The sequence below is a fragment of the Triticum aestivum genome, chromosome 3B (genome assembly GCF_018294505.1).
Source record: "Triticum aestivum cultivar Chinese Spring chromosome 3B, IWGSC CS RefSeq v2.1, whole genome shotgun sequence".
NCBI lineage: Eukaryota > Viridiplantae > Streptophyta > Magnoliopsida > Poales > Poaceae > Triticum > Triticum aestivum.
In genome coordinates this window covers 79,207,139-79,233,569 of record NC_057801.1, presented here as the reverse complement: position 1 = coordinate 79,233,569, position 26,431 = coordinate 79,207,139, and the positions used below count along the sequence as shown (strand labels likewise).

The window sequence follows — 26,431 nt, the reverse complement described above, 5'->3', positions numbered from 1 at the left end:
ACGACGCCGTTTTGTTGCGGGTTGTACGGCACGGAGTAGTGGCGCTGGATGCCCTCATCGGCGCAGTACGACGCGAATTCAGCCGCCGTGAACTCGCCGCCGTTGTCAGTGCGCAACACGCGCAATTTGCGGCCGCTCTCCGCCTCCACACCAACCTGCGCGCGCCTGATGGCGTCCGCCGCTTCTCCCTTACTGCCGAGGATCATCACCCACATGTAGCGGGAGAGATCGTCGACGAGCAGCAGGAAGTAGCGTCGACCTCCTGGTGTGGCTGGCGTCACCGGGCCGCACAGGTCTCCGTGCACGAGCTCTAGCTTCTCCTTAGCCCGAAAACTCGCCTGTTGGGGAAAGGGGAGTCGTCTCTGCTTTGTCAGTACGCAGATGTCGCAGAACTGCTCCACATGGTCGAGGCATGGCAGGCCTCGCACCATCTCCTTGGCACTTAGACGCTTCAGGGCCTCAAAGTGAAGGTGCCCAAAGCGCTCATGCCACTGCCACGCCTCGTCGTCTCGACGGACAGCGAGACAGACCGGTTGTGCCACCTGCACATCAAGGACGTAGAGTCGATTTTCACCTCTGGGCACCTTGGCGAGAAGGCGACGCTGGCGATCCCAGATGCGTAGGACCCCATGCTCAATCAGCACGCGTGAGCCGTTCTCATCCAGCTGTCCCAAGCTGATGATGGAATTCCTTAGCGCGGGGATGTAGTAGACACCGGTGAGCAGCCGGTGCTCTCCCATCTTGGTGGTGAAGATGACGGAGCCGACGCCCTTTATCTCCACAGCGGAGGCATCCCCGAACTTGACGGAGCCTCGCGCATCGGAGTCGAGTTCGGTGAAGAATTCCCTTTGACCGGTCATGTGGTGGGTGGCGCCGGTGTCGAGGCACCACCCCGTAGCCTTGTCCCTCCCGGAGCCATCGCCGAGAAGAGCGTGTGCTTTTGGCTCATCGAGGTGGATGAAAGCCTTTGCGACTGGAGTCGCCGAGGGTAGCTCAATGCTTGCATGCGCCATGAACAGAGCCGTCTCCTCCTCCTTCGCCTGTGCGACGTGAGCCTGGCCTTGTCGTGGTTGCCGACACTCATTGGCCCAATGGCCAAACCGGCCACAGTTGTGGCAACTGTTGTCTTGTGCCGGCCTGGGCTTGCCAGCGGCGCCGTCCTTGGCGCCTCCGCGGGCGTCACCTTCGGCACCTTTGGCTCATCGAGGTGGATGAAAGCCTTTGCGACTGGAGTCGCCGAGGGTAGCTCAATGCTTGCATGCGCCATGAACAGAGCCGTCTCCTCCTCCTTCGCCTGTGCGACGTGAGCCTGGCCTTGTCGTGGTTGCCGACACTCATTGGCCCAATGGCCAAACCGGCCACAGTTGTGGCAACTGTTGTCTTGTGCCGGCCTGGGCTTGCCAGCGGCGCCGTCCTTGGCGCCTCCGCGGGCGTCACCTTCGGCACGTCCTTGTGCCCTGCCCGGGGGGCCTCTTCGCGCCTTACGCTGCTTGCCACGCTTGCGGCCGCCCGTCGAGGAGGAAGGCTCCCCCTTCTTCTTGTCACCAAGGCTGGGATCCCACTGCTCCCGAGTTAGGAGCAGCTTCCCGCCGGTGGTGACGGGCCCCGAGGGGGGCTATGGCTCGTCGGTGTCGACGACCTTGAGTCGACCTATCGCCTCCTCGATCATCATCGTGGAGAGGTCCAGCAACGACTCGATCGAGCGAGCCATCTGCTTGTACTTCTCGGGAATGCACCGAAAAAGCTTCTCGACAGTTCTCTCCTCGGTGTAGGTGGCATCGCCAAACTTCACCATCTTCTGCAGCAGAGTGTTGAGACGGAGAGCAAAGTCATCAACGTCCTCACCTGGCTTGAAGCCCAGGTTCTCCCACTCCTTACGAAGTGCCTGCAGGGTGGACTTGCGAGCACGGTCGCTGCCGATGCGTGCTGCGGCGATGGCGTCCCAAGCCTCCTTGGCAGTCCGCTTGTTGGAAAGCGAGAACTGCATCTCGGGCGGGACTGCGGCGATGAGGGCGTCCAGCGCCCGTCGATCCTCTAGGTGGTCGACGTTGCTGTCCTGGACTGCCTCCCACATGCGCCGCACCTGGAGCCTGACCTTCATGATCCCGGCCCACTCGACGTAGTTGGTTTTAGTGAGGGTAGGCCACCCAACACTGGAACCAACATCCCTGACCACAGTCCGGACCTCGTAGAGGCCGCGGTCCTGGTCGTTGCAGCCGCCGTCGCGGTGCGCGCCTCCACCTGGAGCGCGGGCGTGCTCGGCTGCCCACTGCGCCGTCCGCTCCTGCGCCACTTTGGCGCGATCTGCGTCGGCACCGTCGTCCGCAGGCACGGAGCTGCTGGAGCTGCCGGGGCTGCCGCGGAGTGCCTTGGCATCCGCCGTAGCCTCACGGGCTGCTTCTGCTGCTGCTGCTGCTTCTACCTCCGCCCTGGCTGCTTCTACCTCCGCTCTGGCTGCTGCCAGCTCCGCTGCAGCCAGCCTCGACACTCTTGCCGCCGCAGCAGCCGCTGCTACAGCCGCTCGCTCACGCTCCTCTGCCACGGCGCGCTCGGCCTCTTGCCGGCGCCGCATGCTCGAGGTAGCCGTGTGCTGAGAGCGACCTGCAGACATGGCTCGCTGCAGGGGGGCTGTTGCGTGAAGAGGCTGATGAAGACGAGCTGCTGCTCGACAGTCCGGAGGGAGGAAGGTAACCAGAGGCAGACGGAGCAGCTGCTGCTACCGACTTGGGCTGCTCACAGGAAATGCTCAGGGTGCAGGTTAACGAGGCTCTGATACCACTTGTTAGACCTTTCAGCCTGAGCATTGATAGATGTGGATGACACTAGGAGAGTTGGGACAATTTTCGTTGGTTTATTTCTCACACAATGCCATGCCAACCTGAGGGGTTGGGGATACATATTTATAGGCTGCTAGCCAGCCAAGGCATATGCTAAGATGCTGCTAAGATGCCAGTCTAAGATGCTAGTCTAAGATGCTAACTGACAGTCCTTGATGGTCAAGAACAGAACTCTATCCTAACAGCCAGTCCTTGATGGTCCAGGACTTTATCCTCCTAACTGCCACAAGGACCATGTGCTGCAGCCCCACAAGGACCCTAGTACACAGACTTATCCATCAAATATGCTCTTTGGCAAGTTACAATCAGATGACAGACTGCGAACATCTAATATTCAAGCAGACATATTGATGTTATTGCCCATTACTTCTCTGGACTCTATTATTTAGCTGTAGGTATCTCGAACCCAGATCCTGATATTGTAATGGTTTGTTGTCGACCCCATGTAACATATCCACCATTAGCGATATCCCGTCGGAAATCATGATGTTCCAGAGTTGTTAAGCTTTGATGAAGGCATGCGATCATGGTATGATATTCCATCTACTGCAGAATCACATCTAGCTGATGAAGAATTGAAAATTACAGTTGGCTGAACATTCAATCGTTTATCACTTCTGGCTAGGGTAGGTTCTGTTGGAAGTTTATGGTCAAGCTAAAGATGAGTACTACTGCTGGACACTGTACTTGACATGGAAGATGGGTAGATTCTACTGGGTGGAAAGAGAAAATGGATGTTATATTTGATATGGAAGCCGGGAGCATATTCTGAACTTCTGCAGATGTTCGTGTTAGTTTCGCAAGCATGCTTGACAAATTTCATGCTAAACGGAGCAGCAGTGTTTCGTTGGTGGAAAAAACAAATTTCGGGTGACATTTGGTCTTCAATTTGATTTTTTTTTTTTTTTGCACAGGCCAAAATGTCAAGTGTCATGGGTAGTACTGCTGGTGGGACATTAGGAAAAGGAGAAACAAACATTCGAACTGCTCCTATGCAGGAGCAGATTTTGGCAGATGCTCTCAGGATCGTCTCACGGGACTTTTTGCTTTTTGGCCTACAAGGCTACTGCACAGACACTGCAGACATGGAACTTAATACTCTAAAATGCAGAGCTTTGTTGGAAACCATCTTTCCAAGGGATAGGGAACTTACAGAATGGTTGTATGCAATCGTCGCGGTCACCAAGGCTGCTGGAACAGTCAAGTGCTGCTCGTAGCAGCAAATGTAGTTGGGCCCCATGAGCAGGTCGCAGAACACAACCTCCGTCCTCTTCCGGACAACAAAGTAGAGCATCTGCAGCAACAGCAAATTGCCGTTCAAACAATCTGCTGCTGCTCGAAGCTCCTCTCAGCCTGCCACCGCATCATTTTGTACGGGCCTGTCATTGCACGCCTCCGAACCCACCAGGTGCAAGTTCCCTGGCCTACAACAACCACGACTTCCAGTTTCCCCCCCTTTAGCAATGATCTCCTGTAATATTCAAAGAAGCAGGTCAGGTGTTTCTCTAATGAGCACAACACAAGACAGAAAAAAGACGATGATAGAATAAGTAAGAAGAGATTCATGGATCTTCGTATTGTACATCAGTCTAGAAAGGACCAAAAAACTTCTACAACGACCTACAAAAATCAAGTTCAGTTGAAACATTGACAATTTTCTCTCAACTAAATGAGACCTATGCACAAACTTCGCTAAAATAGTAGATTGCTCAAAGATAGATCTCACTTCATACAAGCAAACCAACATAAAATTCATCAAACAACGCCGATACAGGGCGACCGTCTAGCATGCACAGAGAAACTAAATAAACACTGCCTCAGAAAAAGGCATGACTCTATGCACCATACAAAGTTAGCACCTCGTTTAAAACAGCAGCACATACACAAAACACAAGGTTTTCACTACATCTAAAGTACCAAAGCACAAACACCTGAAAAGATCATATACATTCAATGGACTCAAATACTCCCTCTGTCCCATAATATAAGACGTTCAACTATAATTTTTTTACTTTTTTCTAAGCCTTTGGCGATCATGAATTCATCCTATTTGTGACAGAAACAACAAAGATTCAGAAATGTGTGACCTCTTTCATGGAGGCAGAAAGGAATAACATATTTCATCTAATATGTAGGTCTCAGAACACAAATAGCAAAGGAATTCGATATGTAGGGTTGTGGACCATCTTAGGGGCACAGCGGGAGAGAGAGGAGACCGCTGACTAACCTAAACCGATGCACCTCTCCTGCAGAGGAGTAGCCAACACTTGTGTTGAACACAAAACGAGCTAAGACAACCAGGCACTTGCTGGATCAGCTTGACAACCAACTAAAAGTGGCGTGAACCAATTTCCCACCTTAGCCACCATCTCCAGTATCCCACCAGCAATGCCAGCAGCAGGCTTCTTTCGCTTTGATAAACACAGATGCTGCGGAGAACAAAAGGATTCGACAACTCAGCATGACCTTTCAAAATAAAGTCCTACCATAAATTATTTAAGCATCTTTTCCTCTCATTTTTACTCATCGTGCAAAGGAAAGATCTTCAATGGTTTTTATTGTATAACCGTTCAGCACCTTATGTGTGTATGCATCACTTACAGTATTTTGGTACTTCGTTTCCCAAGGCACTTTTAGATGGTAAATGACATTGTGTGTTCTCCTTGGAAGCAACACTAACTGTTGATTTGTTCCTATCGTGGTACTAGTGCAATTGACACAACTATGTCATGTTTGAAAAATAGCTTGCCTATGCAGCAGTTTTCGGCTATAACTTTGCAATATTTATACGAAAGGTTAATTCAGCACTATTAGCAGTTGATAAAATAAACACAGTAGAAACAGAAAGACAATGTGTGCATGTAAATCAAACTAGAGCATGGTGTACAATAAAAATCGTGCCATTTTAAAGAAGAAAAAGAGGTACTTAATTAATAAACCCCCAAACTCCATCAGCTCCTCGAGAAGGTCGGCATTTAGCTTAAAGAGATACTTAGTTAAAAATCTCTACTTGATATGGAAGCCCATGTCATGGTAGTACTGCTCGTGGGAAATTAGGAAAAATAGACCCCAAACAATTCCAACTGCTCCTATGCAGGAACAGATTTTGGCAGATTCTCAGGATCATCTCACGGATCTATTTGCATTTTTGTCAACCAAGCTGCTGCACCGACACGGTTGATGCAGACATGGAACTTAATACTCTAAAATGCAGAGCTTTGCTAGAAACCATCTTTCAAAGGGACAGGTAACTTACAGAACGGTTGTAACACAATCGCCATGGTCGCCAAGGCTGCTGGAACAGTCGAGTGCTGCTCGTAGCGGCAGCGGTAGTTGAGCCCCATGAGCAGCTCATAGACCACCACCTCCGTCCTCTCCCGGTCGGTAAAATAGCAGCACCTTGCCATTCAAACAACCTGCTATTCCTCGAAGCTCCTCTCAACCTGCCACCGCATCATGTTGTAAGAGCCTGTCGTTGCACGCCTCCGAGCCAACCAGCTGTGAGTTCCCTCGGCCTGCAATAACCACAACTTCCAGGTTTTTCCCCTTTAGCAATGATCTCCTGTAATATTCAAAGAAGCAGGTCAGGTGTTTCTCTAATGAGCGCAACACAAGACAACAAAAACATGATGACAAAATAAGTAAGAAAAGGTTTATGGATCTTCATATTGTATCAGTCTAAAAAGGGCCCATGAGTTGCAAATAACCAAAAAACTTCTACAACAATCAAACAAGGAGCAAGCTTCAGTTCAAACATTAACAATTTGCTCTAAACTAAAAGAGACGTATAAATCATTGCCATTTCGCAAATATATACAACTTCCTTAAAATAGCAGATTGCTCAAAGATAGATCTCACTTAATACAAGCAAACCAAGTAAAACATAAAATTCATCAAACAACGGCTATACAGGGCAGTCGTCATAGCATGCACGCAGAGAAACTAAATAAACACTGCCTAATAACTAGACATGACTCTATGCACCATACAAAGTTACCACCTCATTTAAAACAGCGACACATACAAAAAACACAAGGTTTTCACTTCATCTAAAGTACCAAAGCACAAACACCTGAAAAGATCATATACATTCCATGGACACAAATATATCTTAAAACACAAGGGCAGCAACATTATTAGAAGTTTGATATAATTTTTATTTATTCTAGGCCTTTGGCGATCATGAATTCATCCTTCCTGGAGGAAGAAAGGAAAAATGTATTTCATCTGATATGTAGGTCTCAGAACACAAACAGCAAAGGAATTCGATATGTAGGATTGTGGGCCATCTCCGGGGCATAGGGGGAGAGAGAGGAGACCACGGACTCACCTGAACCGATGCGCCTCTCCTGCAGAGTTGCAGACAACACTTGTGTTGAATAGAAAACGAGTCAAGACCACCAGGCACTTGTTCGATCAGCTTGACAACCGACTAAAAGGGGCGTGAACCAACTTCCCACCCCCAGCTTGTTACTTCCAGGTTTTCCCCCCTTTCGCTGTCATCTCCTGTGATATTCAGAATGAACCGCAGAGTCATATCTCTCTCTAATTAACACAACACAAAAGAGACAAAATATATAAGCGAGAAATGTTCAGGGTCGATAAACATTATGCACCACTCACACTTCACCAAACTAGAATTTAAAAACGAAATCTATGTTCTCGAACCCATCATTGACTAAGAAATAACAAATTCCACAGCACCAACACTGCTCATGCGTTGGTAAAAGGATCAAATATCTTCATCTAGTCCAATTAGACAGTAGGAAGGATTATTTAGCAAGGCTAAGTAACAGTCCCAATTACCAAATTCAGGCATCAACATAGATGAACATAACCATCACATCCAGTTAAACATAGCAGAGGAACAGTAACCCTACAAATTGGGATTTTTTTTTAGAAAATTGACTTAGCACAGAAAAACGGCCAATTGCAGTATCCAGAGGCCGTAGCAAGCAGCAACTAACACTTGGCACAAGCCAATTAACCTTGAACAGTAGATCTCAAACAGTACCAAAACCCTAACCCTGGAACACCAATGGCTCGATGGCCATGAATCAGAGCATGGTATAGCAGTGGGACGATTGCCACGAGCTCAGAGGCCAGAGGAGGAACAAGGAGAGGATGACCTCACTGGTTCCATGTTTTGCTCACACCTGCAGTTTTCTCGTCTGGGATTGCTCCACCCTGTGGAAGATCAAAATTCCAGCAAAGTCGGCTGATTGCCGACCATCTCCAGTATCCCTCCAGCAATGCCAGCAGCAAGCTTCTTTCGCTTTGATAAACACAGATGCTGCAGAGAACAAAAGGATTCGACAACTCAGCATGACCTTTCAAAATAAGGTCCTACCATAAATTATTTAAGCATCTTTTCCTCTCATTTTTACTCATCATGCAATGGAAAGATCTCTGTAACTGTTATATTTGTATATCCGCTCATCACCTTGTGTGTGTACGCATCACTTACGGTATTTTGGTACTTCGTTTCCCAAGGCACTTTCAGATGGTAAATGACTTTGTGTGTTCTCCGAAGCAACACTTAACTGTTGATTTGTTCCTATCGTGGAAGTAGTGTAATTGGCACAACTATGTAGCAATTTAATGCTATAACTTTGCAATATTTATACGAAAGGTTAAATCAGCATTATTAGCAGTTGATAAACGAAAACACAGTAGCAACAGAAAGACAAGTGTGCAGTGTACAATCAAACTAGAGCACGGTGTATAATAAAAATCATGCCATTTTAAAGAAGAAAAAAGAGGTCCTTAGTTAATAAACCCTCAAACTTCATCAGGTCCATAAGAAGGTTGGTATTTAGCTTAAAGATGTCCACATAAAGTGCGGATTAATTATCTTTGGACTTTTAGTAATGCAATGGCAATGGCATTGGCACAGATATACAGTCCAGTTCATATTAGATGGACATATGCAGAGCAATTCCAACTACTTCATGGAGCAACCAAAAGTGCGGATTCAAAAACAGCATGATGTATGTGCAGATCGACCAAAATTATCTATAGAAGAAAACGACATTAATAATTATCTAGCCATCTAGGGAACCCTTTGCCATAGAAAGTTGCCACATTTTCAGCAAAATATTATATTAGCAAGGTAGCAGCAAACTTTTGGCAAATGTAGTCGACACATTTTGTGCATCCGGTTAATTCCAACAACGGGAACACTAAGCAAACAATGAATGTCTATCCAGTAGAAGTTTTATGTAGTAATAACAGTGAGCTAGATGAGGTACAAACTCAAACACCATCCCATCAGTGGAAAAACAACCACCTTAGCTAGTCCGTGAGCAACAACCACACACGCATCATACAGGACCGAATATGACATGTATCAGAAGCAAAGCCTCATACAGGACCTCATCAGGCCAGCCTAGCTAGTTTGGTTTCACGACTAGAATAGACACTAGGCTAGAGCATAGAGCAGAGCACCGATAAAAAACCTCACAGTCGATTCAGGCAGAGAGGAACAGTAACCCTAGAAATTGGGAATTTCTTAGAGAATTGACCTGGAACAGAAGAATGGACAAGTGTAGTATCCAGAGGCCCTAGCACGCAACAACTAACACTTAGCACAAGCCAATTAATCTTGAACAGTAGATCTCAAACAGTAACAAACCCTAACCCTGGAACACCAATGGCTCGATGGCCATGAATCAAAGCATGGCATAGCTGTGGCACGATGGCCACGAGCTCAGAGCAGAGAGGAGGTCAGAGGAGGAACAAGGAGGGGATGACCTCACCAGTTCCATGTTTTGCTCACGCCAGCAGTTTTCTCGTTCGGGATTGCTCCGCCCTCTGGAAGATCAAACTTCCAGCAATGTCAGCTGCAGGCCCACCATCTCCAGTATTCCTCCAGCGATATCAGCAGCAGGCTTCCTTCGCTTTGATAAACACAGATGCTGCAGAGAACAAAAGGATTCGACAACTCAGCATGACCTTTCAAAATAGAGTCCAACCATGACTTATTTAAGCATCTTTTCCTCTCATTTTTACTCATCGTGCAATGGAAAGATCTCTGTAACTGTTATATTTGTATATCCGTTCATCACCTTATGTGTGTACGCATCACTTGCAGATTTTGGTACTTCGTTTCCCAAGGCACTTTTAGATGGTAAATGACTGTGTGTGTTCTCCTGGGAAGCAACACTAACTGTTGAATTGTTCCTATCCAGGTACTAGTGTAATTGACACAACTATGTCATGTTTGAAAAATAGCTCTTCTATGCAGCAGTTTTAGGCTATAACTTTGCAACAAAACGTTAAATCAGCATTATTAGCAGTTGAGAAACGAAAACACGGTAGGATGTTAGAGTACGTAATGGGCCTAATGGGCCCGTTAGTCTTAGGGTTAATTAGAGATAAGGGTCGCTTACTTAGGGGTCAAGTAAGCCTTGCTTGGGAGTCAAGTAAACCTCTCTATATAAAGAGAGGAGATGTATCAATCTAATCAAGCAAGAATTAAGAAGGAAATCCCTTCCCTCTTGCCCGGCCGTGGGCAGAAAGGCCCCCGGCCGGCCCTCTCGCGCCCTCCTTCTAGCAACACCATAACAATTTGGTATCAGGTAGCTCAGTTCCGATCATGTCTTCGCCGCCGCCCACCCCGTCGCTTCCGCTGCCGACCGTCACCACCGCGCCGCTGGCCATCTACACCGTGCCGCTGCCCTCCCCGTCCGCGTCGCTTGTCGCATCCTCCGGCGCCGCCACCGCCCAGATGCCGGCGCCCTCCACCGCACCCCGTCGCTTCCGCTGCCGACCGTCACCACCGCGCCGCTGCCCTCCCCGTCCGCGTCGCTTGTCGCATCCTCCGGCGCCGCCACCGCCCAGATGCCGGCGCCCTCCACCGCACCACCGGCCGCCGCCTACACCCCGGAGGAGATAACCGGGGTCCTCAACAACCTCGTCACAGCCGTCCCTGTACCTGGCCAGCCCCTACGGGCCGCCGCCGGCCCTGCCGTGGTACTCGCTGCATCCAGGGGCCTCCATGGCGTTCGCTGGGACGCTGCAGCCCCAGCCGCCGCCGCCGCCGCCCGCCGCCGTCCCGCAGTGGCCGGCGCCGGCTGCCGCCGCGCCTCCAGCGCCCATCGCCGCCCCCTGCCACCGTGGCTGCCATGGCAGCCACCGCACCAGGCGGCCTTCGCCGCGCTCGCCGGGCCACTGCAGCAACCGCTGGAACTGCCATCCATCGCCACCACCGCCCAGCCCTGGCTGCAGAGGAAGCCTCCGCTCCTGGCGACCTCCTCCGCGCCCGGCGCTCCGCCGCAGCAGCCGCTGCCGCTGCCCGATGCGCCACCACAGCAGCCGCTGCAACTGCAGCAACCACCGCCGGTCAGCTCCGGCCCCGCATCAACCGCGCCGGCGGGAGTCCCGCTCCACCAAGTCCAGTTCCCGCCGTCCCCGTCACCGCTTCCGTCTTGGATCGCTACCCGCCACGTGTCGGCGGCGGTGAGGCTCCAGGCTGCTGCGCGCGGCCTCCTAGCGCGCCGACGTGTGCGGGAGATGCGCGGTCTGCAGCTGCCGCTCCTCCAAGTTGCCCTTCGCTGCGCAAAGGACCTCGATCTCATCCGCTGCGTCGGGGATCTTGGGCATGCGGTTTTCCCCACGGGCGGCGGGCATGCTGTTTTCCCTACGGGCAGCAACCTCAAAGTCTGCGACATCGGCGGTTGGAGGGGCGCACCCCTCCTCTTCATTCTCCATCGCAAGCCCTCCACTCTTCCCTATGCGGTGCAGACCAACAGCCGTCCGGCAAGGAGAAGGCATGGTGTCACCGACAGCAACACACCACGTAGCACCACTGCCTTCCGCCACCGGTCGCCGCGAGGGCGCCTCTGCTGGTCACTCTTGCGACCACTTCCAGGTGGTCATACACATGCAGTCCTTTTGTCCAGGTGGTGTCCATGGGATCAAGGTGGCTGTACACGTGCACGTCCGACGTGCGGATGATGTCCACTTTTTGTTAAGGGGTCCAAAATAAAGCGTCCCAGTCCATTTCAGGTTTAGAATAATAAAACAAGCCGAGATGTAAAAGGCTTGTTTTTAGGTGTTAGGTTTGTGTTGCGTCGAGTCATGGTTATAAGTTGGTTAGGCTGCAGCTCGAGGACAAGCTGCATGTCCAGGTGAGGTGTAGTGTTAGAGTACGTAATGGGCCTAATGGGCCCGTTAGTCTTAGGGTTAATTAGAGATAAGGGTCGCTTACTTAGGGTCAAGTAAGCCTTGCTTGGGAGTCAAGTAAACCTCTCTATATAAAGAGAGGAGATGTATCAATCTAATCAAGCAAGAATTAAGAAGGAAATCCCTTCCCTCTTGCCCGGCCGTGGGCAGAAAGGCCCCCGACCGGCCCTCTCGCGCCCTCCTTCTAGCAACACCATAACATAGGAACAGAAAGTCAAGTGTGCTGTGTACAATCAAACTAGAGCACGGTGTACAATAAAAATCATGCCATTTTAAAGAAGAAAAAAGAGGTCCTTAGTTAATAAACCCCACACTCCTTCGACAGGTCGTCAAGAAGGTTGTCATTTAGCTTAAAGATGTGCACACAAATTTATGCAATAGAATTAAATGCAAAGTGAATGAAGCCTTCTTCTCAGAGGAAAATGTACTTGACCACGTTGCAGTCTGTGTAATGGGCGATCTGCCCAACATGTCATCGTAATAAAGCATCACTTTAGTCTAAAAAATATATTATATGCTAACATCACAGGGTACGCAACAGAAAGCAACATATGTCTGACAATAAGAACACAAAAGGGTAAAACTGAACACCATGGTACATCTCTAGCATTTAACATGAGAAGAGCATGCCAGGCTCCCAGCCTTCTTCTCTGTGTGCTACCACAAAAGATAATTAATAGAAATATGTTACGAACCATCTCACCTCTCTCGCATGGGAACACACGGCAGTTCCTGAACTCTTGGGCCGCCTCGGCGTTCTTGCCATCGTAATTCCTAGTTTAAAGAAATTCCAAATAATCAATTTGAGGCATAAGCAATAAATTCTGCTAGAAATGGACAGCATCGATGTATTTCTTAGGAACTCATGAGATGATTAATTACCTGCAAGGTCAGAGAGGAGCTCCAAGTTGATCCTTGTGATCAGCAAGCCCCTAAAATAGTTTTCTTGTAGTTAACAACCCATCATCGAGGAGATGCGTCATCAGTTTGGCCAGCAAGTAACCCTTGATTTATACTACCATCATGAGTACTATTTGACCTTAATTTAAATCAATCAACAAGGAGACACATAAAATCAGTACAGCATGTGTGTGTGTTTGTGCCCCCTTCGTTAATATATATCATGGTTCGCATTCGCAGCAGCTGGTAGCTAAAGAAGATTAGAGGGTGGTTATGATTTATTTGGTTTAAATAAGTAAAACCAACATGGTTGTGTTAGGACTTGGGAGAATTGATTTGACCTTTTGCGGTGCTGGTGGCTATGTCTGTAGCCTGATTCCAGCAACTTAAAACGAGGCAGAATGTATGCAACCATTTGAAGAGCATCGTATCAGTGCTATAATGGCAATCAAAATCCCAGCACGATCCGACCATATGCACCATACATAGGCATGGTACCCATAGGCAAGCTCCAACACTTTTTTTTACCACCAAAGCATGATGTCTAAACGACAGGTCGGTATCATCTCAATTTATCCAAGAAATTTGCAAACTAACTGTCTTAATCCGTTGTGAAGCAACAGAAAATGTTTGTATAACTCAAGTTTCACCAGTACTGAATGTCTCTTCAGAACCCTCCAAAAACTAAGAATCATTAATCAACAAAACCAGGCACATCCTTCCATCTACAAACCCAGAGCATAGAAACAAAATAAGACACGAAAAACATTTCAATCTGACAGTACATTTATAGGATCATGGAAACTCTTAACAGCCCACAAGAACGACCAAGTGTATCAAGAGCATATTAAGCATGAGCAAGTAAATAGGGACGAGACTTATGTTTTGCTGTACCTGATCGTCATTGAGGTAAGGGTGATCTTAGTACCCCTCCAAGGGGCTCTTTTGTCAATTAGATAATGATGGACCTCATCCATCCCTGTGAAGAGCAACAAATATCAAATGCAATTTAAAGTGGTAACATGCTAATGCAAACTCCTAACAGAGTAGAACATTGGATTCAAGGAAGAGCTCTTTTAGAGTAACCATTTATAATTATAATAGATTGTCCATCCTAATAAAGAAAGCAGATTAGTTAGGATTTGATTTACTCCACTGTCAAGTATTGGACATGACATTATACTAAACATCTATCTATGTTTATAATTACTTTAGGCCTACAATAAAATATCAAGCGTGTCAAAATAAACTAAGAAGTCCATAATCACAAATTTTAACAATATAGAGTTAGATTTCACTTGTACATCATCAACAATCCACACATAAAGGGGAACTGTGTTCTGTGTCCAAATACTCGGAGTTCATGAAATTTTTCATGTATTTATCAACGAGCTTCTTCGGAAACAAATTGGTCATGAATTATAAAGAGAATCTCTTACAACTTGAAAGCTGATCTGGAACAAGTAACTAAACAACAGTCCTATAGTAAGAATGTAAGCAGATAAAAGAGGGCTTTGTTTTCTTTCTGAAGATTTTTATATGTAAGAGATCAAACAGAATGTAACAAGTTAGAAGACTCTGTCCAACTTGAGTCTTTGTCAATAATATGACCTCTTTCAATCTTTGTCTAACTTCACTGCTAGGGTTTCCACCCTCAGAACCTTTGCTTCCTTGAATGTAGAGGATAATGAGAAGAGAAGAGAAGAGGGAGGTGTTACCTTGGGACTTGGAGGAGCTGCCGATTATGGGGGATTTCTCCATTGCCGGTGGCCTCTTCCTCCTTCCTTCCTTCCTTCCTTCCGTAGGGTAAATCTTAGTCCTTCCTCCTTCCTGATAGGCTAAGAAGCTCCATGGCCGAGCAGCACCAAACGGAGGAAGCATCTCCAACCAGGCCCTTGACGACCGTCTCCTCACGCACGGCCACTCGTGATTTTGAGTGGCAATGGAGCTCCAATCCAGAATACCATTCTGATCCCTCTAGTAGTGGTTGCTGACCTGGCAAGAATCGCTTCACCTTCACCTGTTCACAATGACGAAAAACAAGCATAAGCCAAAGAGGCAACACTTTAAGCCTCACCAGACCAGAGGTCAACTATCACAATATGTTCAAGCAAGTAATAGTAAAAGCGTCAAGATTTTGAGTTTGTGAACTGGGACACTGTAATCAGGATGGCTCTTCTAGTGTAACAATACTGACAGTAGAACTGAATATCTTTGCTTAAATGAACCTTGGTGTTTCTGAAAGTCATAATCATAAGATGTATGTTTTCTCTAAAACTTGTGTAGAAATGCATCAGGTTCCATCTCCTTGAATGAGGAAAAATACAAGCAAACAGATACATTATCTATTACTTGTAACCTTAAGAGCAGTTTTGAGGAATCGCAGGACACTCAATAACATGGGAATAAAAAGATCCAAATATTTCACATCTTAATGGAAGGATAGAAGGTTATGAATTGAAAATCATAATGCTGCCATGATAGAAAAAGTATAATGCTTCCAGAAACCAAGGTTAACATGGTGTCCTAGACATGATTTCCTCAAATCATTCATGTAGCAGCATACAGGAAGTGTAGCATTTTCACAAGTGTAATATTTTCACACGGATAAGGAGGTATAATGCCTGCTAGTAAAAACTAACATCCGAGCCGCACCCCAAAACCTGTAGCACCATAACCAATCCCAATCGTGCTTTAATTTAATTATTTAATAGGTGGGCAGTGGGTTTTTTCGCAAGTCTGATAGAAAAGCGTAAATGCAGGTTTAGAATGAACACTCCAGATCCAAACAATGACGAGTTCTGAATCATGCAACAGCAAAAAGGAATTCATTTAGTCAGAGAAGAATAACTATAAACCACAGAAAACAACAGCGCGCCCATCATTCAAGGAGTTATGACATACCCAGACTAGAAAATTTCAGTTCAAGAAATCGCTCTTTTTATCTTTAGTGAAGAAACATTTTTCCCAGTTAATAAATGCAAATTGACAGGTACAACCGTCCTCAGCAGAGAGAAGCTACTGTGGATAAGCTCTCAGATTGTCACATAAACAAAACAACATCATCAAATAAGCAATCAAATTCTCAAAAGTTAACATGCGACAATTGCACAACATCAAAAAGGTCTTCAATTTTCAGTTGAAGCGAACCAAGGCACATAATGTCTAAACTGTGTACAAATGCAAAAAAATGTGATTCCTAAACTGCAGTCTTTCAAATTAGGTGAGGTCAATGGTAAACATCGATGACTTTGCTCTTGAGTTTTCTATCTTTCTTGTATTGAGGAACAATAAGGTGAATCTTAATCATTGACAGCCCTCTTGACTGAAATTCGAAAATGACTTTTTTCAACTTATTTGGTAAAACAAAATTACTAATTCACATGCATATATCTACAGGTCATGCCATTTGTCTAAACGATGAAGAAAGGCCCGTTCTTTTTTTACTGGCACCAACTAACCAACCAAATTAGCCTATACAGCAAGAGAAGATGCACCTATACAACAAGTAAGGCGAGAGCTTTGGTGAGAAGTAATAAATGAAAGGTGACACCATAATTTTCTTAAATGCCTGATCCAACACCGAACATTGTTTTGATCAACTGAGAGGGGAAATGTTCTCACCTGTACAGCAAATTGCCCGACTTGGGTGGGGGTGATGTGAACACAGTGGAGGAAGCAATAGCCATTCCTCCTCTCCCGACGCACGGTTGTGGAGGTGGGCTTGGTCTTAGGCGACGGTGTCCACCTCGATCTGTGTGTGTGGCCCTTGGTGCTGGCGGGATGACGATGAGGTCAAACTCGCCCAGGAACTTGCTGTCTGTTGCCATCTCAGGTTCACCTTGCAACACACGGGTACCCACTTGCATCTGGTTGTCAGCAGCATTTGGGAACACCTGCAGCTGAGAAGCATGCATAGCTTGGTATGCTGCCAAAATAATAAGGACATAGCAAGCAAGCTAATACAGATCAGTTGAACAAAGAATCCCAAGTTCAATTGCAGAATAACAAACAATCATGACTATAACAAAGGAGTCATCACCATCTACCAATGACTTGACACAAAGCCATCAAATGAACATCTCAAGTAAGAGGATGATAGCAAACAGAGGAAGATCACTGATGGCAAAGGCACTATATATAACAGCATGTATAACTGGTGGAGCAACCAACATCATAGTACTTCAGAACCATTATTATATTAGTTCGGGATTAAATAGCACAAATACATTATTCAGGCATAGTACTTCAGAACCATTATTATATTAGTTCAGGATTAGATAGCACAAATACATTATTCAGGCATGCAACAGAAAAGACATTTACAACTTTGCTGCCAACAGAATTTAAGGCTGCTACTAGTAGTTCCTTGGATCAGCTTTGGCCATCTAGTTATACATCCCACCTCTACGAAAGATAAGATACCTACAGCGGACCTGACCCACTCATTGTGAAGAACAGTAAAGGGCGCAGCACATATATCTATCACAACCATAACTATTCAATTCTAATGCCGTCGAAATAATGAAATGACTATATAGAGAGAGTTTCAATTTGAAGCTTGCTGTGTTAGGCATGAACCACTTGCAGTAGATATAGTCTGATACTATTAATTAGCAAGGTATAGTTTCTGTCGAGCTTCTTTTGCAACTATTCTGAACACTTGTTTATTTTCAAGCTGGATAACATCACAAAAGCACACCACAATCCAGACTGAGATCAAAGTACCAAACAAAAAACATGGACGGAACCGAGCTATAGAGGTGGATGATTCACTTCATTATCACACGCTCACTAGTGACTAGGACATGCAAAGTATGTATCATGTCAGACAATGATAAGAAGCCAAGAGGAAAACTGAACACTCTGCTACATCTCCAGTCCTTAAACGTGCTACTGTAAATGATAATAAAATACAAGATTTTACAAACAATGACCCACCTTTCTTGCATGAGAACACACAGACAGTTCCAAAACCTTTGCGCTGCCTCGGCGGCCTCGTCATCGTAATGCCTAGTTTAAAGAAAATCCAAATTAGCAAGTTCAGGCATGAGTAAAAATGTATGTCAGAAACAAGCAGACCATAGATCCTTCTGACAACCCATGAGACCATTACCCACCTGCGAGGGCAGAGAGGAGCTCCAAGTCGGTCCTTGTGGTCCGCAAGCCCCTGAAAAAAGTTTTCTCCTAGTTACAATCAATTAATCATGAAGGAGGCACTTCACATCAGTACAACAGGTACATAAACTCTTGAATTATCATACTAGCGCCATGAACAATGTTTGACCTTAACTTAAATCAACCATATAGGAGATGCATCACGTCAGTATAGCTAGTAGCGAAAGAAGATTAGAGGGTCTCTGATTGATTTTGGTTTAACTAATGCACTATTGACTACTACTGCTACCAAGGCAAAAAGTAACGTCCACTGAACAAATGCACTCGTGTCCTTGATGACAAGGCGGTGACGGACTACATAAGGGAGCAAAAGGTGCTGGAGTGGCAAGCGTACTGCTTTAAATATAAGCCTTTACCATAACATAGCAAATCATAATTTGCCTCAGTAGTTAATGTGAAATGGGTATGCAACAGACAAGAACATATGTCCGACAATGATAAGAACCAAAGAGGGGAAAAATTGAACACTATGGTACATCTCTAGCATTTAAACATGAGAAGAGCATGCCAGGCTCCCAAACTTCTTCTCTATGTGCCACCGTAGAAGATAATGAACAGCAATATGTTAAGACCATCTCACCTCTCCAGAACCCTTGTGCCGCCTCAGTGTACTTGTCATCATAATTCCTAGTTTAATGAAATTCCAAATCATAGATTCGAGGCATAAGAAATACATTCTGCTAGAAACGGACAGCAGCGATGTATTTCTTAGAAACTCATGAGATGATTAATTACCTGCAAGGTTAGAGAGGAGCTCCAAGTTGACCTTTTGTGATCAGCAAGCCCCTGAAAAAGTTTTCTTGTAGTTAACAATCAGTCATCGAGGAGACGCGTTATCAATTTGGCCAGCAAGTAACCCTTGATTTATACTACCGTCATGAGTACTATTTGACCTTAATTTAAATCAATCACCAAGAAGACACATCAAATCAGTAGAGCATGTGTGTGTGTGTGTGTGTGTGTGTGTGTGCCACCTTGGTTAATATATACCATAGTTCGCATTTGCAGCAGTTGGCAGCTAAAGAAGATTAGAGGGTGGTTCTGATTTATTTGGTTTAACCAAGTAAAACCAACATGGTTGTGTTGGGACTTGGGAGAATTGATTGACCATTTGCAGTGTTGGTGGCTATGACTGTGGCCTGATTACGGCGACTTAAAAACGTGGCAGAATGTATGCAACAAATTCAAGAGCATCATATCAGTGCTACAAAGGCGATTGAAATCCCTACGTGATCCGACCATATGCACCATAAATAGGCATGGTCCACATAGGCAAGCTCCACCACTTTCTTTTTACCACCAGAGCATGATGTCTAAATAACAGGTCGATATCATCTGAATACAACAACAACAACAAGAACAAACCAGGCACATCCTTCCACCTACAACCCAAGCATAGAAACAAAATAAGACATGAACAACATTCCAATATAACAGAATTTATAGAATCATGGAAATAATGAACAACCCACAAAAACGACCAAGTGTATTGAGAGCATATTAAGCATGAGCAAGAAAATAGGGACGAGACTTATGTTTTGCTTGTACCTGATCATTGTTGTGGTAGATAATGATGGACCTCCTCCATCCCTATGAAGAGGAACAGATATCAAATGCAATTTAAAGTGGTAATATGATAATACAAACTCCTAACAGAGTAGAACATTGGATTCAAGGAAGAGCTCTTTTACTCCACTGTAAAGTATTGGGCATATCATTATACTAAACCTCCATCTATGCTTATAATTATTTTAGGGCTGCAATAAAATATCAAGGCTTTCAAAATAAACTAAGAAGCCCATAATGACAAACTTTAACAGTATAAAGTTAGATTCCGCTCGTACACCATCGCCAATGTCCACACATAAAGGGGAATTGTGTTCTGTGTCTGAATACTCAGAGGACATAAAAAGTTTTCATGTATCTATCAACGTGCTTCTTCAGAGACAAATTTGGCCGTGACTTATAAAAAGAATCTCTTAGAAATTGAAAGCTGATCTGGAACAAGTAACTAAACCAGCAGTCTTGTAGTAAGAGCGTAAGCAAATTAAAGAGGACTTTGTTTTCTTTCTGAAGATTTTTATATCTAACAGATCGAGCAGAATGTAACAAGTTAGAAGGAACTGTCCAACTTGAGTCTTTGTGAATAATATGACCTCTTTCAGTCTTTGTCTAACTTCACTGCTATGGTTTCCACCCTCAGAACCTTGCTTCCTTGGATGTAGAGGATAATGAGAAGAGAAGAGAAGAGGGGAGGGGTTACCTTGGGACTTGGAGGAGCAGCCGATGACGGGGATTTCTCCGTCGCCAATGGCCTCTTCCTCCTTCCTTCCTCCCGTAGGGTAGATCTTAGCCCTTCCTCCTTCCTGATAGGCTCGGAAGCTCCATGGCCTACCAGCAGCAGACGGAGGAAGCATCTCCGTCCAGGCCCTTGACGACCGTCTCCTCATGCACGGCCTAGCGATTTTCAGTGGCAAAATGGAGGTCAGTACAGAACACCATTCTGATCCTTCTAGCAGTGGTTGCTAACCTGGCGAGAAACGCTTCACCTTCACCTGCTGTTTGCAATGAAAAACAACAAGCATAAGCCAAAAAGGTAGCACTTTAAGCTTCAACAGACCAGAGGTCAACTATCAAAATATGTTCAAGCAAGTAATAGTAGAAATGACAAGATTTCGAGTTTGTGAACTGGGACACTGTAATCGGAATAGCTCTTCAAGTATAGTCTAACAATAGTACAATACTGACATTAGAACTGAATATATGCGCTAAAATGCAACATGGTATTTCTGAAATTCATAATCATAAGATGTATGTTTTCTCTAAAACTTGTGTAGAAATGCATCAGGTTCCATCTCCTTAAATGAGGAAAAATACAAGCAAACAGATACATTATCCATTACTTCTAACCCTACGAGCAGTTTTGAGAAATCGCGTGACACGCAATAACATGGGAACAAAAAATTCCAAATATTTGACATTTTAATGGAACGATATCATGTTTTGAGTTGAAAATCATGATGCGGTCACAATAAGAAAAGTATAATGCTTCCAGAAACCAAGGATTAGAATGCTGGGTAGCAGAAGGCAGAGGAACATGATTTTCTCAAATCATGCATGTAGCAGCATACAGGAAGTGTAGCACTTTCACAAGAAGTGTAATACTTCCACACAGATAAGAAAGGTATAATGCCCATCCGAGCTGCACTCCAACAACTGTAGCACCACAACCAATCCCAGCCATGCTTTAATTTAAATTATTATTTAATAGGTGAGCAGTGAATTTTTTCGCAGGTCCAATAGAAAAGCGCAGATGCAAGTATTGAATGAACACTCCAGATCCAAACAAATGAAGAGTTCTGAATCATGGCACAACAAAAGGGAATTCATTTACTCAGAGAAGAATAACTATCAGCCACAGGAAAAGAGCAGCGTGTCCATCATTCATGAATTTATGACATACCCAGACTAGAAAGTTTCAGTTCAAGAAATTTCTTCTTGGTCTGCAGAGAAGAACATTTTTTACAGTTAATAAATGCAAATTGACAAGTCCAACTTAATCACAGCGGTCTTTCAAATTAGGCACTGCCAATCTAAGTTTTCTATCTTTCTTATATTGGGGAATAATAAGGTGAATCTTAATCACTGACAGCCCTCGACTGAAATTCGAAAATGACTTAGTTAGACTTATTTGGTAAAACTAAATTACTAACTAAGATGCATATATCTACAGGTCATTTCATTTGTCTGAACTATGTAGAAAGCTCCATTCTTTTTTTACTGCCACCAACTAACCAGACAAACTACCAATCTCTGCTCCAGTTAATTACTACTGCTCCTCTAGGAAATACAGTATGTGGTTGGCAGGAAGGCACGAACAGGCACATGCTGCACATCCACCGTTCCACCTACAGGAGGAACAATCCTACTCACGTACATGATGGAACTGGAACGAGAATGTTACCCTGGACACCGGCTGTCGCCTCCTGTACCCTCGTGGCGTCGTGGTCCTGCTGATGTGCGCTGCATCGGCGTGCTCGGCCTCGCGGGTCGCAGCCATCAAATTCTCAGAAGCTAACATGGGACAAGTGCACAACATCAAAAAGGCCTTCAATTCTCAGTTGAAGTGAACCAAGGTACATAATGTGAAAACAGTGTGCAAATGCAAAAAAAAAGGGAGTGACTCCTAAACTGCAGTCTTTCAAATTAGGCGAGGTCAATGGTAAACATCGACGACTTTGCTCAATCTAGTTCACTGTCAATCTTACTAACTTGAGGTCTCTTATCTTTCTTGTATCGGCGAATAATAAGGTGAATCTTAATAATTGACAGCCCTCTTGACTGAAATTCGAAAATGAGTTTGTTCAACTTATTTGGTAAAACTAAATTACTAATTCACATGCATATATCTACAGGTCATGTCATTTCTCTAAATGATGAAGAAAGGTCCATTATTTTTTTACTGCCACCAACTAACCTACCAAATTACCAATCGCTGCAAATCTCTACATGCTCCGGTTGGTTACTGCTGCAACTCTCGGAAATATGTACAGCACTTGGCAGGGAGGCACGAACGGGCACATTCTGCACATCCACCATTCCGCCTACATGCTGCAACTCACGTACATGATGGAACTGTAACGAGAATATTACCCTGAAGGCCGGCTGTTTGGCGTGGTCACCTCCTGCACCCTCATGGCGTCGTGGTCCTGCTGATGTGCGCTGCATCGATCGGCGTGCTCGGCCTTGCGCCGCACCTGCTGGTCTGCTGCGTGGTTGGGGAAGATGAGAGGTCAGAGAGAGAGAGAGCAGGGTAGAGCAGAGAAGCAGAAGAAGAAGAGAATAGAGGAGGGATTCTTACCTTGTCGGAGAAGGATAGTGAGCTCGGGCGCCATGGCCACGGGCTAGGGTTTCGGGACAGCCATGGAGGTTGGACGGGGCGGGCGGCCATGGGGTTGGAAGGCGGAGGACGCGGTGGCGGTGGGAGTAGTCGTCCTCTGCCGGCGCGTGGTTGCCGCGGCCCGAGCTGCTGCGGAGGTGGATCTGGGGCATCCCTCCCTCTCCCTGGGAAGGGAAGGGAAGGGGAGAGAAGAGAAGGAGTCGGGAGGAGGAGAGGGCGGTGTGGTGTGGTGGAGGGCTGGAGGAGACGAGGTCGCCGGTAGGGTTGGGGGAGAGGAGATCGGCGGCGGCGGCGGCGGCCGGCCGGTTTGGGTTGGGGCACTCGAATCGAATCGAATCGAGCGAGAGAGGAGAAGCGGATGCTCAGCTGCTTGGTTGGGTCGGGTCGGGTATGCTCCAGTTGACCCGTTGCGCCAAATGGCGTAGAGGCCCTTGATCCCATGTGTGCTTTGAAAATAAAACCATGTATTAATTGTTTTACTTTTAGACAAATAGTATGTAACAAATGAAAAATAAAATCATGTATTAGTTGCATCAATATTTTTTAGTAAATTAGCTTCACAATTACCATAACCGCGGGGAAATGAGTTATTTATATGAATGATTATGTCTACATCGTTCATATAGGAATATATTAAACGGCAGATGTTAAGCACGTGTCCATAGAAGCATGAATTGCATACGTAATAAATACTTATAACATAAAAAACATTACTTCTTACACACATAGCTTGGCAAGTCTTGGTTTAAAGAGGAACCTAATTATAAAATTGCATCTAGCTTCTGCAGCCACGGCAAGCAAAAGGAGCAGAATACAAGATAGATTGAAAGGCCCAGGTTCTAAAAACCCATCCTGATGGCTCTTAGTTTGGCAAGTCTTGGTTTAAAGGGGAAGCTAATTATACAATTGCACCTAGCTTCTGCAGCCACGGCAAGCAAAAGGAGCAGAATACAACATAGATTGAAAGGTACCTTGTTAAGACGAACCAGCCCATAGCATTTTGCTTCTTCTCATATGTAGCAATCATTAGCTTGTTCTTGATGGATCTGATTTTTGTCTTCATTTTCTTCTTGTTGTACCTAGCTATATTAAGCTCATGTTTTAGAGACCGATTTTCCTCCTCGAGTTTCTTCATGGTGCTGTAATTATAGTCTCTTATCTCTGTCTTCACTGTGCATTTAATGTACCCAATTGCTTCCATAGCAGCACTGTCTTCTGACATAGAATGATCAACAAATTGTACCTCGGGAATAGCCATTCGATTCCTATCATTCCCAACATATGATGTGGGTGTATGGAACAATATTGTCACACACACCCTGCTGCCATCATATACTCTGGTTCGGTACTCAGCTGGTGGAAGGCCCAGAGTCTCTAAAAGAACATCCAACATCATCCTGTAAGGTATTTTGACCATCGCTGGTACTGCCTGTGGTTTTAAATAGATGCCACTGTTTAGAAGGGCAGCATGACAATAATACAGAGGCGGTATAAATTTGCGAAATAAGATAATTGGTTCTCTCCAGCAATGAAATAAAAAAAATCACAACCAGCGCAAACACCATCTCTTTCTACAGATTAAATGCTGATATACTGGAAACAATGTGAGGTAGCCTGACCCCACATTTTTTGGTTGTACATAGCTTTAGCTTCATTTTCAGGAGTTTTATCAAGGTTCCGATAGTAACGAGAGATCAGTTACATGATATAATAGCGCAAAAAAATTATGCAACGTAGGGAAGATGTGAGTTACTATTTTGAGGTCCAAAGGAATAAAATGGCTAAAATAAACTGTAAATGGAGTTAGTTGAATGCCGTGATAATATATAGGCCAATGCTAATATTAGGTTGTCTCTGAAATAACTGGGACTGGCTGTTTTTAATTGTAATCACTAACCTCAGAACCGTGCCGTGAATTCTCATATTGTTTGTACCATGCCACATATGAAGAAAACTGGCTGTGGGTTACTTCCATGCTTGCCACCTCATCCTGCAGTGTGCAGATATTAATTAGTAGGTTATGCAAGCTGTTGACATTTAAGAGAAGCACATAGCAAGCTAAGGAGAGGAATACTACAATGGTGAAAACTCGTTTTTTCCAGTTATTAATTAATTGTTTAGTTTGGTTATAAAAGAGATTTCTTAGGAATTCTGCACTTGTACATGTTCTGTTTGTTTGCATCTGTCGTTCTGTATTTTATAATGCCTAGGTTGAACCTAATTGCAGTATATCATTAACAACAGAGAATTTTGTCAATCAACAGCAGAATATAGTATGAGCTGGGACCAGAAGTCAAACAATATGAGCAGTGGCGTATGGGCATGACAGAAATTATAGGCCATTTACAGGAAATTGGTAAAGAAATCACTTTAAACATCGGGTTTGTTGGGGAGAGGAAGTAACCTCATCCGTCTGTTCTTTAGGCTGGTCATTGACGGAATGTTCTTCGGCTGGAGAAAATATGCCACGTATCTCTTCTGTGTCCGTTGGTAGCTGCTGTAAAGTACGGGTCTAGCTCTAGTTAGAAAGAAAGGCACAGATCTCTAATCTAATTATCAAGTGAGAGGTGTACTCACCTGTGATTCTCCTGGGAGCTGCTCCGGATCACCGGGTGCTGAAACACGAAGGAGGGGAACAACAAATAGATGAGTACACCTCCCACTTGATAATTAGATTAGAACAAAAAGACACATGGCCTTCAAACATCACTATCTCACAAAAGCATCAGCATCAGCATATCCTCATACAAGCCACGGAAACTGACACGCGAACCATGCACAACCAACGCAAGATGAAAACACACGGCAGCATTCATCGAGTAACCCTCACGCATTTCATCAAACACCTAATAGGCATGCACCCATAGAGAAGCAGAGGCTCAAACTAACCTGGACAGCAAGAACGGAACGGCCCACGTTCCTATGAAGGAGCCAACGCGAAATCCAAGGAAGCTGCGCACGAAGGGAGCAAATGGAAACAGACCAGATCAGTAAATCGTAGAAACAACGGCAGGAAAGAACCGGTGGAGCAGAATAGAAAGAACCTCAACCAACAGCACCAATGGAGGAACGGATGGCCATGGTGCAGAGCTGTAGGACAGGGCGTTCGAACGGGACGAAGCAAGGTGACAAAGAGAGCGCGCACGAGTGAGCGAAGCGAGCGTGCACAGAATGAGAAGCAGGAGAAGAAGAAAAGGGGGAAACCGAAGAGAAAAGGAGGCTCTTGCCCACCACAACGGCACGCCCAACTCGCACAGAGCGACATCGGAACCCACGAAGCAGACACCGACACACGGCCTACGTGGGGTCGGAGCCCAATGTCAGTGAGAGCGGCGAACACGCGTAGGGCATTCAGCAGCCTGGGCATGGCATACGCACGCTACGCCGCAGCGGCCGTACGGTGTGACACACGCGCGTCGGGCACAACAGT

General features: G+C 45.5%; 2 protein-coding genes across 3 annotated transcripts; both read right to left on the bottom strand.

Moving 5' to 3' along the window:
• Nucleotides 1-319: 319 nt before the first annotated feature.
• Nucleotides 320-2,943, bottom strand: LOC123068732 (uncharacterized). Of its 2 annotated transcripts, XM_044491357.1 has the most exons (3): nucleotides 2,725-2,884; nucleotides 1,447-2,601; nucleotides 320-1,192 (listed from the first exon to the last, which is right to left on the bottom strand). In XM_044491357.1, exon 2 carries the CDS (start codon nucleotides 2,570-2,572, stop codon nucleotides 1,616-1,618), a length of 957 nt encoding a protein of 318 aa, XP_044347292.1. In that variant the 5' UTR covers nucleotides 2,573-2,601; nucleotides 2,725-2,884; the 3' UTR covers nucleotides 320-1,192; nucleotides 1,447-1,615. The 2 variants fall into 2 exon arrangements, with proteins under 2 accessions (XP_044347292.1, XP_044347291.1); XM_044491356.1 differs by having other exon boundaries at nucleotides 1,447-2,943.
• Nucleotides 2,944-17,664: 14,721 nt separating this feature from the next.
• LOC123068733 (formin-like protein) lies at nucleotides 17,665-25,495 on the bottom strand. Its single transcript, XM_044491358.1, has 11 exons — nucleotides 25,406-25,495; nucleotides 24,899-24,991; nucleotides 23,973-24,430; nucleotides 22,963-23,447; nucleotides 22,755-22,869; nucleotides 22,066-22,175; nucleotides 20,365-20,659; nucleotides 19,650-19,691; nucleotides 18,837-18,887; nucleotides 18,044-18,093; nucleotides 17,665-17,936 (listed from the first exon to the last, which is right to left on the bottom strand). The coding sequence occupies exons 2-4, from the start codon at nucleotides 24,974-24,976 to the stop codon at nucleotides 23,006-23,008; spliced, it is 978 nt and encodes a 325-aa protein (XP_044347293.1). The 5' UTR covers nucleotides 24,977-24,991; nucleotides 25,406-25,495; the 3' UTR covers nucleotides 17,665-17,936; nucleotides 18,044-18,093; nucleotides 18,837-18,887; nucleotides 19,650-19,691; nucleotides 20,365-20,659; nucleotides 22,066-22,175; nucleotides 22,755-22,869; nucleotides 22,963-23,005.
• Nucleotides 25,496-26,431: the final 936 nt, after the last annotated feature.

Coding starts and splice junctions, on each gene's coding strand:
- LOC123068732 (XM_044491356.1), bottom strand. CDS start 2,611: ATGTCTGCAGGTCGCTCTCAGCACACGGCTACCTCGAGCATGCGGCGC.
- LOC123068733 (XM_044491358.1), bottom strand. CDS start 24,976: ATGGAAGTAACCCACAGCCAGTTTTCTTCATATGTGGCATGGTACAAA. Junction 24,431..24,898: donor ATTCACGGCACGGTTCTGAG/GTTAGTGATTAC, acceptor TTAAAACCACAG/GCAGTACCAGCGATGGTCAA. Junction 23,448..23,972: donor GGCTGGTTCGTCTTAACAAG/GTACCTTTCAAT, acceptor TTATTTTCAAAG/CACACATGGGATCAAGGGCC.